Here is a 15,712-nt window from a genome sequence, read left to right on the forward strand (position 1 = left end):
GAATAGCCAAGCACCAAACAAAAAAGGGAGGGGGGAGATAAAATTTTGGATCAGTATAAGAAAAAAAATTGGAGTTCTCTTGACAATTGATAAAACTTTCTCATTTAATCATCTTTTGTTCTAATCGCACCTGCTTCTACTTGTCAGTGAAATGAATTGTCCTGCTCCAGTAAGACTCCACTAATCATTCAATCAGTGCCAAACTACCAAAAAGGATAAAAATTTCCAACAGTTAATTTTGTTCTATAACCTAAAGGGCGGGATATAAATGGAATTAAAATAAATAAATAAAATAAAATAATCAGAGTAACTTTAGCTAAAAAACATAGTTTGATAAAACAGCAAAAAACGGCCTGAATGATCTAATGCTGTTACATATTTTTAAAGGTTCTCCATTAGCCAAATAATGCAATGATCAAAAGGTTCATTGGCAAGGTTCATTGACTACCTCCTTATAAATTCATAATTACTGTAATTTCTAAGTGTACAGTACCTGGTAATCTGAAAACACATTTAAAGTGGTTTCAAAAATAAATCTATCATAAACAGGACCTCATTTAAATGGGATTTCAAAAGTATGAATATTCTTCAAACTGTGAGCTAAATTAGGTAATGAAGTAGTTACATCCTTAGAAACCACAACAGTGTACCCCAAAACACTTACATGAAGGAATGATGAACTGTGGCTCTGTATTGCCAGCATATCCCAGTTTGGTATACCTGTAAGATAAAGCAACATACACAAGCTTCTTTAAAAATGATCAGCAAAACTGCAGTATTTACAAATCAGTGACATGAACAAATACTGTTGTATAAAAATATTAATCAGACACAGTCTCCTCACTAAGAGTCATTAGCCTAAATCTTTCAGGACTGTACTGAAAAGGTAGTGCTGATGCCATCTATACATCTGTCAGAACAAGGCCCATAAGAATTGTGAAGTCAGGCAGCACAAGGTAATATTTTTGTTCCAAGTGACAATCCTAAGATATATTGAACACAAATACAGAACTAATACAATACATTGTACTGATTAGTTATCTGACCATAAAAAACTATAAAAACAATACAGAGAAAATAGTAGGGCATATTCATAATAAACTGTCAACCTTCCAATGAATCCCAATCTCTTCTAGTCTATTCTCTTCCAGTCTTTGCTATAAAAAATGTTGTCTTGCTAGGGATATGCAGGTTTGTTTCCTGTAATAATTTTTCAGTTTTCTTGAGTGAATACAATTTGCATTCAAGCAAGATATGTCTTAACAGCTAGTGCAGCACTTACGCCAGGCATGTCAAACTGCCAGCCCGCGGGTCAGATGTGTCATGCCGAAACTGCGCCCACCCCATTGCCGGCAATGGGGAAAAAGTCCCAAAATGTCATGTGACGTCACATGACGTCACAAGATTGACATGCCTGATTTATGCAGTCTTTCTTTAATCAGAACTCTATGGAACCTTCCATATCTTATCATAGAGTCTAATTGTTAAAATGTGCTCTAGTGAAGGCTGGTCTAAAAAGTTGTTAATACTTTTCTATCTGGGAGGCTAATTTGTGACAGATGTGATATCTTGGGCAGCAACATTGAAGACCCTTTCTTTGAAACTTTTCTTGCACTTGAGATCTTATAGTACTGGGAATTGGTCAGAGAATCCATACTGTGAAATGATATTTGAAAATTGGGCAGCCCAGGTCCAAGGAAACATATTAAGTGCTCTCTGAAACAGAGCAATAATGGATAATCCATCTCTCTGGGTCCAAAAGTAAGACTGTCAATCAATAATTGATTATTTTAATTGCTAAATGATTTTCTAGAGCAGGGGTGTCAAACTCAATTTCATTGAGGGCCGCATCAGCATTGCGGTTGCCCTCAAGGGGCCAGGTGGGTATGGCCAGGGTGGGCGTAGCCTATTGAGTGGGCATGGCTAGAGTGCATATGGCCTACTGGGTGGGCATGGCCAGCTCTACATCATTCGCATCAAGGGTGCCTATGGGGGCCTGGGCAGGAGTGGGACAGATCTGAGGGTCTCTGGCAGAAGGAGGGTCTCTGGGCCAAGGCAATGGGGGACGTTCCCTCACTGTTTCCAGGATGGCTTCGCGGGCCACATGAAGCCACTTCACGGGCTGGATCTGGCCCCCGGGCCTTGTGTTTGACATGTCTGTTCTAGAGGATATATCCAGTTCTGTCTTCACTACTAGAGTTACTATGGGTTTATCCATCCTCTAAGACACATTATTAAAAAAGTGAGCTATATCTGTGCCAATAAGGGAACATTTATATATTCCCACAGTTCTGACTATATATAATCATTAATGATTAGAATTAGGGAACAGGATAGCTATGGTTGCTAAGCTGCCTTATGGCACTGACACTGGCTGCAGCTGTTAAAGAACTCCTTGATTCAGAAGTAATAAGGCACACCCACCCAGCAATGTTTAAAGCTTCACAGCAATTGAACATTCAAGTTAAAAAAAGAAGCCTTTCCATTTAGAACACTCGTTGGATCAGCCATGTACAATAGTGGCCAAAATTGTGGAAGCCTTTTGTGTACACAAGAAATGCCACCTTTGGTTAGGTTTTCACCAATTTTTCTTCTAATTTCTTTATAACTGTAGCCTTGCTCGCTTAATAATACTATTTTACATCGCTTTCTGGGCAACCAGTCAACTCTGCACCATTACTTTAATTTTACAAGCTCACTAAATGAAAGAAAAAGAAAACTCAACCAACTTGATAAAAATCACGTAACACACTGACAAATGTCTTCTCAGCTTCTATACATGACATCAATAACTGAATCCTACTGTGATCTGATTGGCTCATTGCCAAAACAAGATGACACCTGATTGGCTCTCTAAACACTCATGCTCATTGGCTACAATCAGATGAAGGAAAGCTACCTGATATCAACCTAAGCAAGTTGTGCTTCCTTATTCTGGTTATTTGGCTATAACTTTTCATAGAATACAGTACAGATGTTGCATTGCCTTGATTAAATTATCTTTCCATTGATTTATAATCTTATGATAGTACTCCAAAAAAAACCCTCAAAAATACACTTTTCTCAAAAGGTTTCCACAATTTTGGCCACTACTGTACAGGTAGTCCTGAAGTTATGACCACAATTGAGCCCAAAAATTACGTTGCTAAGTGAAACATTTGTCAAGTGAGTTTGCCACATTTTACAACTTTTCTTGCCACAGCTGTTAAGTGAATCATTGCATTTGTTAAGTTAGTAACATGGTTGTTAAGTGAATATGGATTTCCCATTGATTTTGCTTGTCAGGAGGTTGCAAAAGTTGATCACATGACCCTGGGACACTACAGCTGTCATAAATATGAATCAGTTGCCAAGTATCTGAATATTGATCATGGGGAGGCTATAACAGTCGTGTTACTCAGCCTTCCATCCTTCCGAGGTAGGTAAAATGAGGACCCAGATTGTTGGGGGCAATTAAGCTGACTTTGTAATAATGCCGCTTGGGGGTGTGTGTGTGAAAGCTCTAATAAGCAGGCATATACATAGAATGAAGGCTACTGCTAAGCTTGTAAGCCGCCCTGAGTCTTCGGAGAAGGGCGGGATATAAATGGAATTAAAAAAAATAAAAAATAAAGTGTAAAAAACAGTCATAAGTCACTTTTTTCAGTGCTGCTGTAACTTTGAATGGTCACTAAATGAAATTGTTAAGTTGAAGACTAATTGTAATTAAAACTACTCCCTTATGGATTGTTGTGAGTCATCATGTGAAATAGGCAACCACATACAGGTAGTTTTTTTAAGGGATCATTTGGAATTACAACAGTGCTAAAAAAAACCTGACTTATAAATAATCGATCATGCATTAGAACTGTTGGGAGTGTCCCTGGGGTCACATGATCACCATTTTTTTATTGCAGCACCTGGGGGGGGAATCACACAATCACCATTTCTGACCTTCCCAGGGGCTTCCAACTAATGAAGTCAATGGGGGAAGCCAAATTCACTTAAAAATTGTATGATTCACTTAAGCAGAGCAAAAAGGTCGCAAAATTATGTGTAACTTGCTCAACTACCACATCTCATAGTGACAGAAATTACGGTCCCAATTGTGTTCATAAGTTGAGAACTACCTGTAAGTCCTGCAAATAAATAAATAAATGTGTCTCAAGACCTGCCTGATTTTATATTTCTACCCTCACTTTATCAGCTGTTAAGGAAAAGAAAAAAGAAAAATATCTTACCCCCTAAGAAATAGAGCAGGGGTGTCAAACTCAATTTCATTGAGGGCCGCATCAGCATTGCGGTTGCCCTCAGGGGGCCGGGTGGGTGTGACCTGGGTGGGCGTGGCCTACTGGGTGGGCGTGGCTAAAGTGTGTGTGGCCTGCTGGGTGGGCGTGGCCAGCTCTACATCGTTCGCATCAAGGGTGTCTATGGGGGCCTGGGCAGGAGTGGGACAGATCTGAGGGTCTCTGGCAGAAGGAGGGTCTCTGGGCCAGGGCCAAGGCAGCGGGGGCCGTTCCCTCAGTTTTCAGGATGGCTTCGCGGGCCACATGAAACCACTTCACGGGCCGGATCTGGCCCCCGGGCCTTGTGTTTGACATGTCTGAAATAGAGGAATCATTACTACATTATTGAAATTAAGTATTTCAGATATAGCTTCATCATTTTCTGTCGTTATTAAATGCCATTTGAGTGAAACTTCCCATTCAACAATGGAGTTTGTGAAATGAATATGGGTCAGTTGCTTAAAACAACTTTCCTCACAGGGTACTTGATGTAGTGATAAAATGAGAGAACCTATCTTTGTGCCTTGAATTCCCAAAGAAAAGGTAGGATAAAAATGTCTTAAACAAATACCATATTTTGCTTTGAGGCTGAAAATTTAAATAATTGTGTCCAGAACCGCTTGAGATTTAACATTATATGTTATAAAGCCAAAAATTCTCAACATGAATCCATAAGCAATGTACCTTACTATACTAGCCACTATATGGATTCTGTCACATTTACTACTGTTCAACCTAGCAAATCTATCTCTCATTCCAACTTTGTTGCCCATCCATATAATGTATTCAACAGTTCATTTGTCCTGTCTTTGTTCTCTGCATCAACTTTCACCTTTCTCTGTAAATATCACATCTTTTCCCATTGCAATAGCTGCACCATTGATTGCTCTTGGTTCTCATATGTGCCATACTCCCTAATTAAAAGCAGGAGATTTTCATGGAGATTTTTGAAATGCCTTTTTTACTTGTTATTTTTCAGAATCCAATTTGCTCTCACCATCTGGCATTCAATGAAGTGTATGTATGTTGGATCTGAATAATTTGCCTCCTCCTCTTTTTCCTGTACCTGACATTTTTAAAGATCAATCATAAAAGTGGGTTAAGGTTATTATTTGTATGTCATGTAGCATTTAGTCATTCAAGTAATGATGCTATGAAAGTACAATACTATTACATCCCTACCTAAAAAGCTGATGTGAACTATATATTAAAAAAACAGGCAATATGTTTCTATGGTAACTATGGACACTCTTAGTGCTTGTCAGGATCCCTGCTTATATTTTTTTTTTTATTTTAAAGCTTATTTTAAAATACTGATTGAGAAGCTGACATCCTAGAAACCAAATAACTAGGTTTTGGTTTCATCTCTATTTAAGAGAACATCTCTGAATTCCCCAAAGATGTTAGAAAATAAAACTGGTGAATAGACATAGTCCCAAGGCTTATTTGCATAACTCTTGAAGTTTGGCAGGGTTCTACACTTCTAGACTTCTGAAAAGACCTGGCTTTCTCCCCCAGGTATGGGATACGGTGAGGTGGATGAGAGAATTTAAAGAAGACCACATAGGAAATCGTCACTTTGGTGTCAGGTTTTTGTTTGTTTGTGTTTCTGTGTGTATGGATATGTCTGTCTGTCTGTCTGTCTATGTATATTTGTTTTATTATTGATGTTGTACTGTTGATCTGAAGCCACTTAGAATTTAAGGAAGGAAGGAAGGAAGGAAGGAAGGAAGGAAGGAAGGAAGGAAGGAAGGAAGGAAGGAAGGAAGGAAGGAAGGAAGGCCCCTCCCAATCTGTCTGGCATAGAGATCACTAGAGGCGAGCAGCTGCCTTAGCTAGGTGCACCTCATCAGCAGTGGGAGGAAAAAGACAGTGCAAGGGAAGGCAGAGGTGGTAAAATGCAGGGCTGCCCAAAGGGAAGAGATGGGGGAGAGGACAGGTGGGTGGGGAAGTTGAACTGCACTCTGAGGTCATAAATGTGGGCAAGCGGCCAAGCACCCAAATTTTGATCACATGAAGGCTACCTGTAAAGATGAAGATGAGAAACCTTATGCTAGGAAGTACAGGTGGTCCTCACTTAACAGCCACAATTGGGAACAGCAGCTCCATTGCTAAGTGACACTGTCATTAAATGAAATATCACTCGATCATGCCAGACTTAACATCAGCCCCATTATGGCTGTTAAAAAAACCACCCACAGTTAAGTGAGACATCCCATAGCTGCGACTTGCAATTTCATGCCAGGTTCTTTATTGACTTTGCTTGTCAGAAGCCAGCTGTGACACTTCCAAATTGCAATCATGACTTCCAGATGCTTCAACAGTCATAAACACACACTGGTTGAAAAGCCTCTGAATCGCAATCACATGACTGCAGGGATGCTGCAATAGTCATAAGTTTGAGGACTGGTCATAATATTACTTTTCAGCGCCATCATAACTGAACAGTTGCTAAATAGGACAATTGTTAATCAAGGACTACCTGTGCTAGTAAGCTTTGAAATACCCTAAGAAACTGAACATTTAGTATTTAGTTCTACACTTGCTCATCTGGATGATACAATACCACTACTGAACTAATCAGGAGTTACTTTAAAGAAAGACACTCAAGATCAGACTGTTAGTGCAAAAGAAGTTCCAATAAAAGAACATAAGTCAAGCAGTACTCCAACACCCAGAAAGGATAAATTTGGAAAACCAAAACAGAATAATATTCAGTATATAGAATTTAGTATCTCGTGAAGGAAATTATCCTCTGCAAAGTATTTTAAGAATTAGAAGAAAAATGTTATATATATTTCCAGTAAAGCCTATACTTTGCACAGTTCAGCATATCTAAAAATATTCATAGCTACTCTAGCAAAAATGTAGAAGAATGAATCATGAAAATAAACAGTTATTGGCAGACACTGAGGACACCTAATACCAAGCCTACTTGTTTGCTCTTTTGCTACTTTATTGTTTGAAAATTTAAAGTTCATTTTAAACAGTAATTTCTCATTCAGAATAAGATGGCTATCAAGTTATATTGTGCAGCAAAATAATGGACAAGTAGAACAGGAGAAATGATACTCAGCAATACATAGATTTAGATTTTTTTCAAATAAAAAGGATACACTGAATGAAATATATTTAAGGAATTTTTTAAGGTAAGGATGGAATGAACCGAAGTAACTGGGAAAAGACAGTCCCTCAAATAATCCAATCCCAATAATAAAAGACTTTAAAAATCAAAAACAGCACCTTTAATTGAACCTGGAAACAAATTAGCAACTAATGCAGCTCAGAGTGGAGGTGTAATGTGTCATTCTAGCTGTACATATCACTATATTTTGTACCAGCTAGACAGCAAAAACAGTACCCCACATACTAGGGCCAAGGGTGAGGCCTCCCTTCCCTAATCACCACCAACTGGAATTGACTCTGGAGGAAGTGAACCAATACAACACTATGCCACTACGGGCCATCAAAAGGTCAAGCAGTGTAAGGATGGATGCAGGTCCCCATCCTGTCCTTGCAAGAGGTCACTGAAAATGAACTAAGGCCATTTCTGTCCCATACTCAGGCCTGAATCCTGACTGAAATGGTCCAAATAATCCATTTTATCCTGGGTCCCCTGAAGTTGCTCTGTAACTAACTTCTGAATTATCTTCTCCAGAAGGAGGATACACAGCACTAAAAACTGCCCAGTATGGTAAGGTCCAGTTATGATTTCTTGAGGAGAGGGCAAACCAGTACCTCTTCAAAAGGTGGAAGAACAACCTCCTCACCCAAGGAGGGATTCATTGCTGTTAGAACGCATTCCCTTGACTTCCCATCACTACCAAGCAGCTTTAGTTAGCCAGCAGAAGCATGGATCTAGAAAGCTCATCCCAACAGGGAATATTGGGCATTTCCCAGATGCTAGAGGTGCTAACTGCAGAGGCCTGGAAAAGGTTTTTCTCTGTGGTGGACCACACCTTAGGAAATTGCCTCACTTCCACAGAGGTCCAGTTAGTGCCCACCCTTTTTAAAGTTTTTTAAGACAATCTCCACTGGGCTTTTAAAAGTTAAATTGATTCTTGGGTTGGCACCAGTGATAATACCGATTAACTTTTACTTTTTAACTATAATTTTTACTCATACTATTAATGGTTTAGTATCATAAACTGGATTTATAAGATACTGTGGTATGTAACATAATAAATACATTAACATTCTCCAACATAGCTAGTTAATAAAAAATAAGACAAATTACAGCTAAGAACATTACTGAAGCAATAACATTCAAATGTTTAAGTATTACTAAACAGTAACAGATACCTGCTCTGAAGTTATTTATATATAGGACAAGGTGATACAACTCAACCAGTTGAAAAATTAGGTAAATGCAAGATTCATATAAACAATACAAGAAAAATCTACTTCATTTATTAAAAAGTAGGTTTTCCTTTAGAACATTCAGCAAAATGTGATGGTGTGTACTGGTCTGCAGGTTTCTTCTTAGTTAATTAAGTACTTAAACTAATGATTTAAAATAAGGAACTTCAACTCTGTAACTGCCATTTGTGAAATTTGTGAAGTTGGAGGAAGAAACTGATACTTCAAGGTTGCAGACAAATAACCCTTTGTTAATTTACAAAGAGGAAGAAGGAATAGAGGCGACAATATGCAGACAAACCACAGACTGGCTTACTCAGTTCAATAATTACCGTTGCAACAAATATTAGTCTTGTCAAATAACATTTACACATAAGCTTATGGTCCAGTGTATGTATGTATGTATGTTTGTGGGGGGCCAATAAACACTCAAGACCAAAAACTAAAGCAATAAATTATCAATGGGTGTCACTGATCATTGTTATTAGCAAATGGTAGCATTGCCACATCTGCGGTGGCATTTGGTTGATTTCCTGGATTTTTAGAGTCCAGATCTGGTAGTCCTAGCATAGGGCCTTTCAAATCAGTCAGCTCAATTGCTTTGAATGTAGACTCAGGCTGACACTGAAGCAGGAGAGATTTTTTTTTGGGGGGGGGGTTGTTATAATTTTTTAGAAGCCTCCAAAATATATTTTCATTGGAATTAGTAACTGAGAAAGACAGTAGATAATGTGCATGCTAAACTCCTTCCACATATCAATCTATCACAAACTGAAATATGTCAGTACTATAATGAGAGAATTGTAAAGCAACAATAATTCAAGTGACATGAAGTAACAGACTTATTCACTTCCATAGGTGTGGGTTTCATCTGAATATTTGTCCATCCTGACGCATTTTAACATCTTCCTAACTTGCTGCTGGATTACAACTTTCACATCCCCAGCTAGCAAATAAGAAAAGGTTCATCACATAAAGCAGTGGGGATACACATACAGAAGTCTACCAAGTGGAGCCCCAGTATCATTGTACCAGATCTGAAATCACATGGATTATTTTACTGCTGAAAAAGTGATGTAAGCTCAGAAATGAGCCTTGCAGAATGCTTCATTTACTTAACACTTTTTATTATGGTTATTCACCCTGTAATAAGTTTTACTTGACTCTATATACTGCACTATGTATTCTAATTGTCAGTTTTTAGAACAATTAAGGAATTCTATGCAACAAATCAATGTTGGGGAATATTGGCAAGTATTATTTGTTGATAAGTAATATGGACAAATAAATTGTTTAAACGGCTTTAGCTGCTTCAAAAGGTACTCCTAGTTGATTCCAAGTGCATGGATGCATAGAAACACTGGTTTGTTCCCAGCAACCCTGAAAATATAGCAGCTTTAATAATTCAAAATTAATATATGTTTAAGTGCCTTCTTCAACTCAAGACAACTTTGAAGCAATAAACTTTGCTGATATTTTGCGGGAATCCCTGTACATAAATATAATGCATTACATCCACTTAACACCCACTAAACGGGAGGGGGGCTGCTAAACAAAGAATTTATTGTACTGCATAAAAGAGAGGATATAAGTTTGTTACGTTTATACCCCAACTTCTTCCAAACACTCAATGCACCATAGAAACACATGCTCTTCCATTTTTCCCTATATCCATGCCCTGAGGTAGGCTGGGTGAGGAGTGACTAGTTCACAGTCTCAGTGGGGTACATTTCCTATTTTCAACATGAGATTATTCATTCTGTAATGTTCAGTAAATGCAATTTAGCAGGAGACCTATGCAGTTCATGTTATCAAGTTCTGAGTGTCTTCCTAAAATAAAGCACTTTTTTTGCAATAATTTTTAAAGTTATAACGGTTCAGGCATAACAACTGAGACTAGTTCTTAGTAAGCAACATTGGGAAAACTATTTCTGACTAGCAATCGGCACACTACTCTACATAAGATATTATATGAACAGATTTCCAGACACACAATGAACTTTCGTGTCTTCTGTCCTCCTTCCTTTCTGTGTACAATACCCCTAAAATCATCCACACAAAGTCCAGAGTCCTAAACCAGAGGCAGATTTTGATTATGTGTAGAGACTGCTGGGAAGAAATTAGTTTTATTAGAAAGCCCAAATAATAACCACTCAATATGTTTTCTTTCAGTCTTATTTTAACCACTTCATATTATCTATTGGGAATACGTGTGTAGCTTTATATTTATATGGGCCATTAAAAAAGTTCTGAGGCCTAAAGCAGGAATGCAAAAAGTGTGCCCTTAATGATGAATTTATAAAGAAGCTTTATGCACTATTTTATTCACTGAAAACCCTGAAGTACCATTTACAACACTGAGGTCCTGCCCTTTCTACTTCTGGAGTAAGGTCTTTAGCATACATTGCAACATCACTTGTGCACCTTGGCCTAAAGATACAAACTTATAAGACTTTTGATTCATGTTTTTACAGATTCCATTTCTGGTGCAGCAATTATTTTTATCATGGATAACAATTCTGAGCTTGGTCATACATAATTAAAAGGCACTAAAATTAGTGGAAATTGTGCATATGGACCCAAGCGCACAATTTTTATAAAATGTATTGATAAATGCACATGTAACATATTTTCTCATTTAATGCAACTACAATCTTAACCACATTTAGTAATGTATCACATAGGATGTTTCATCTCAAAAGTAATTCAAAATATTAATCAACAACCCATAATAAACATTCACTTAAACATCCTGATATCCTGATGCAAAAGGTTACACATTTAAAAAATATGGTAAATTCAGAAATATTAGTTTTCTCTAAAGTAATTCAATAAGCACATTTTTGGTACATACTGAAATCATTCACAAATCTTCAACAATAACAAACAGCATTCTGCAACCCCAGGATTCCAGAATTGGAGGCAGACTTTTATGTCAATGATCCCCTGATTAATGCAAGCTTCCAAATTAAAGCAGACCAGATTAATATCTAGTACATACTTAAACTCATATAGTAAACCTGATTTAATATGTTTGAATTAAGCTGTACCAACATGTCAAGCCAATCACATACTAACTTTACTTCAATAGACACTGTGTCATATTTTAATACTTCTATTCTAGAAAAAGCTTCACATGCACTCAATTCAGGAACTTCAATATGTTCCTGATGCAATAGGAAATATTTTAGTTTTGCTGTTCCCCAATACACCTCTTGGACATAAAGTGAATGCCGCAAAATATAAGTGCCCTGGAAGCCACTATAGATAGACCTAGACTTACAACAGTTCATTTAGTGACCGTTCAAAGTTATAACAGCACTGAAAAAGTGACTTATGACCATTTTTCACACATATGACCATTGCAGCATTCCTATGGTCATGTGATTTACATTCAGATGCTTGACAATTGATTCATATTTATGATGGTTGCAGTGTCCCGGAGTCATGTGATCCCCTTTTGCGACCTTCTGACACGGAAAGTCAATGGGGAAAACAGATTCACCTAACAACCATGTTACTAATTTAAGAACTGCAGTGATTCACTTAACAAATATGGTGAGAAAAGTTGTAAAATGGGGCAAAACTCACTTAATGAATTTCTCACTTAGCAATATAAATTTTGGGATCAATTGTGGTCATAAGTTGAGAACTACCTGTATTTCTCCTTTGCACTTTTAACTGCAATCATTAATGTAATAACACATTTGCAAGAAGTGTACAATACTATAATGAAACATTTTAACCAACAGTGGACACTAGTTAATTCAAATCTTTATAGTTATACCAAAGTTACTAAGGTATAAATATATATGGCAAATTTTCTAAAGTAATTTAAAACATTTTAATATTGCATATTATATTAGCATAACAGGCTAAATGCTAAAGTCTAACCCTTTAACATTCCAATCTTCTCTTATATTTTGAGACAGATATGTAAGGGTGTCTCTATATAGTGATACTAAAACAGATTATAAAAGACATATATCCTTAAAACATATTGGAATTCTAATTCTCTAATGTTCAGATCTAATGTTTTACAGCTTGTGATCCTAGAGTCCAGATTTTTCAGGGCCACTGACACATTTCAATTTAGTAATTGTGTAATCATAGTTACTAATTAAAAGATGTTGTGCTCTGCACACCAATGACTATGCATTCACTGATAGCCCCCTTTGCAGAATCTAAAATTAAATCCTTTTCTCTCTTGAGTATTTCCTATCATTTTCATTTATGCACAAATTTACATTTAATGAAACATGTCACCAGAGATTCCTTAGTACAATTAGCCTCTCACAGATGAACAAAAAAAGCTTCGTATGAAAAAAGTACATGTTCTTAGTGTATTGCACTAAACACTGTACAGTACTGTAATTTCTACATATGTACACATAGCTTATAAATTACTAAAGGCAGCAGAAAAGCAACCAGTATAAGTTATAATTTACTGCAGTTTTACACCCAACTGTATATTCTGTGCTCCATTTAAGTGAACTATCACAATCATATTTCTTATGTAGATGTGTTTAGGTTTTGGTTTGTTTTTCAAATGGAAAGGTAAGGCCACAATTTCTACAGAATGTCGTTTGATGGCACATTTCTCAAAATAATTTTTAAATGTAATTAACCATTTTTAAGCAGAAAACTAAGGCTGATGAATGATTACTTAGAAGCATTTTACTTGCAATTATATTGAGCTACTGCTGCAAAGACCAACTTGCATGCACAAATTTCTGTGAAACCCACCTTTCATTAGCATGAAGTAAAGTGAAAGCACAAAATGAAGTCACCTCAACCCAGTTCCTTAAGAAACTGTAATGTAGGACATAAAGTACCTACTTAGCTACTGCTAAGCTTGTAAGCCGCCCTGAGTCTTCGGAAAAGGGCGGGATATAAATGGAATTAAAATAAATAAAAATAAATAAATGTACCAGGAATTCCTTGCTTCCTAGATATACCTCCAGTGCTATGCTCCATGCCTGCTCTTCATTGAAAGAAATGTCACTAAAGTTCTTTTCTATAAGGAACATATTACAAAATAGCAACGTTGAGCGCCTTTTCTCCACATTAATTAGTAATTACAGAATAAGAAAAGTGGTTTCTCAAAGGGATTTGGTTTAGGTTTGACACTGAAAACTGCCTTATAAGGTATAAAAGCCTGAAAGGAGGAAGCGCCTTTGACAAAACTAAGGAAGTTCCTCTGCGCTTGCTCATTAGAGGGCAGATTTTTTTTTCCACCCACACAGAAAGAAGTAATGCTGAATAAATGGCACATATGGACAAATCATGGCACTGCAAAAGGAAGCCACCAATCTGAAGGCTCCCTCGTCCCAGTAAACTGAACTCAGTTGAAAATTATACACAGGCCAGTTTGACCCGAGAAAGGCTGGTGCTAATTTTTCACCCCCACCCCCACCCCGAGATGGCTATTTTCGTAAATGAAATGATGGCTGCAGAGGTTCTTTTCCAAAATTGCATCCTACTAGCAATGCAGGAAAATGCCTGGACCAATGCAAGAACAAAAATCCAAATCCAATCTCCTGCAACCCTCTTCCCCCAGGTCGAAAAAAACAAACAAACCCCCCCCCCCAAGCCCAAGGATATCGGGAACGCTAAGAGTCAGCGGGCCAAGGGTCTCCTTCCCAGCCGCGGAAGGTGCTCTGTCATCTCCGCAAGCACACAATGAATAAGACCGCCGGCAAACCTCCGACACTTTTAACAGGAGGAGACAATGAAAAGCCTTTTCCTTCTGCAAAGGCCGAAGCCTCCCGCGGTATTGAAAACGGGGAGGAGACGGTTTGAACCCGGGCAGTTTTAGGGCGTGACTCGCCCTTCTGCCCACAAAACGCTCGCTTTTGACGGCCGACGCCGAAAGGCAGAGAAAGAGCTGCCGGGAGAGCGGCTGCTGGGAAGCCAGCCAGCCGGCCTGGGAGTTGGGAATAATCTTTCCCCCCACACACACACCTGCCAATAAAGGGGGGGTGGCTAGGTGAGGGGCAGGAAGCCCTGCCATGCCCTGCACTGGGGCAGAAGAGACACGAGAGGAGCCCCTTTCTAGCTCCAGGGGCGAATCCCCGTCCACGCGCCCCAATGAAAGGCAACGGCAGCCCGGCCGCTTCCCTTCCCCGCCCTCTCCAACTGTCAGCCGCCGCCGCGCGCCCCGTCGCCCATTCATCCCTCTCGTCTCTCTCGCGCTCTCGCTCTCTCTCGCTCTCTCTCTCTCTCGGCTCACCCGGTGCCACAGTCCACCACGCAGGCCGGGAGCCGCCCTGCCATCCTCCACGGATTTGAGACGCCGCTGAGGAAAGGTGCCGACGACCCCGCGGGCCTCCCTCTCTCTCTCTCTCTTTCCTCCTTCCACTCTGGGGGAGTGAAGGCACCACTTCCGCAAAGGAGCGAGTCACTCCCTTGCCCCAGCCTTAGCCTGCCTCCCTCCCCCCCCCACGCTCGCACACGCACAGCCCCGGCGAGGGAGCCCAAGATGGCCGCCTCTTCCGTCCCTCGCTCGCTCGCTCTCTCCCTCCCTCCCTCCCTCCCTGAACGCGAGCAAGGGAGGGGCGCCGCGGAAAGAGGGAGAGCGGGCGGGCGCGTCAAACCGAGGCCTTCGGAGAAGCGCACTGTTCGGGGGCGCAAGAGAGACGCGGGCGGGCGCGGCTCTCGCGTTTCTTCCTTCTTTCACTTTGTTGGGGTTGGGAGGAAGGATCGGGGTACTCGCCGCCTTGAGTCGCCCTCCTCGTTTTCTCCAGTGACAGAGGTGGCATCTTGGGAAGCCATGGTTTCATTTTACGGCATTCAGCACGTGACGGAATCCTCGTTTCTTTGACCACTTTCCTAACTGGCTGGCTGCCTTCGGATTCCCGGTTATAAAAGGCAGGCGTTTTGCAGAGCTGCGGTAGGCTTAATGCTTGCATTCTGGGCAGAATTTGCACGCCTCTTTCAGAGCGAAAGGAAGCCCTTTGTCGGATGCTTTTTCGACTTGGCCGGGTATCCGTATCTCTAAAAGCATCTCACCCTGAAAGGCCCAGGATACACGTGAAAGGGTGGGGAAGGCGGAGGCGCCGGCGTCATATGCAACCAAGTATATATAA

At 39.6% G+C, this 15,712-nt stretch overlaps 1 protein-coding gene across 1 annotated transcript in view; it reads right to left on the minus strand.

The window, feature by feature from the left end:
• Positions 1-15,083, minus strand: part of ACTR3 (actin related protein 3) — a 36,734-nt gene extending 21,651 nt beyond the window's left edge. Inside the window, exons 1-2 of the mRNA XM_081313051.1 lie at positions 14,857-15,083; positions 665-720 (exon numbers count right to left, since the gene is read on the minus strand). Coding sequence (XP_081169177.1) covers positions 665-720; positions 14,857-14,900 — 100 coding nt within the window. The 5' untranslated portion in view covers positions 14,901-15,083. The remainder of the gene's footprint in view (positions 1-664; positions 721-14,856) is intronic.
• Positions 15,084-15,712: the final 629 nt, after the last annotated feature.

The sequence above is a fragment of the Vipera berus genome (genome assembly GCF_964194415.1).
Source record: "Vipera berus genome assembly, chromosome: 1".
NCBI classification, from domain to species: domain Eukaryota; kingdom Metazoa; phylum Chordata; class Lepidosauria; order Squamata; family Viperidae; genus Vipera; species Vipera berus.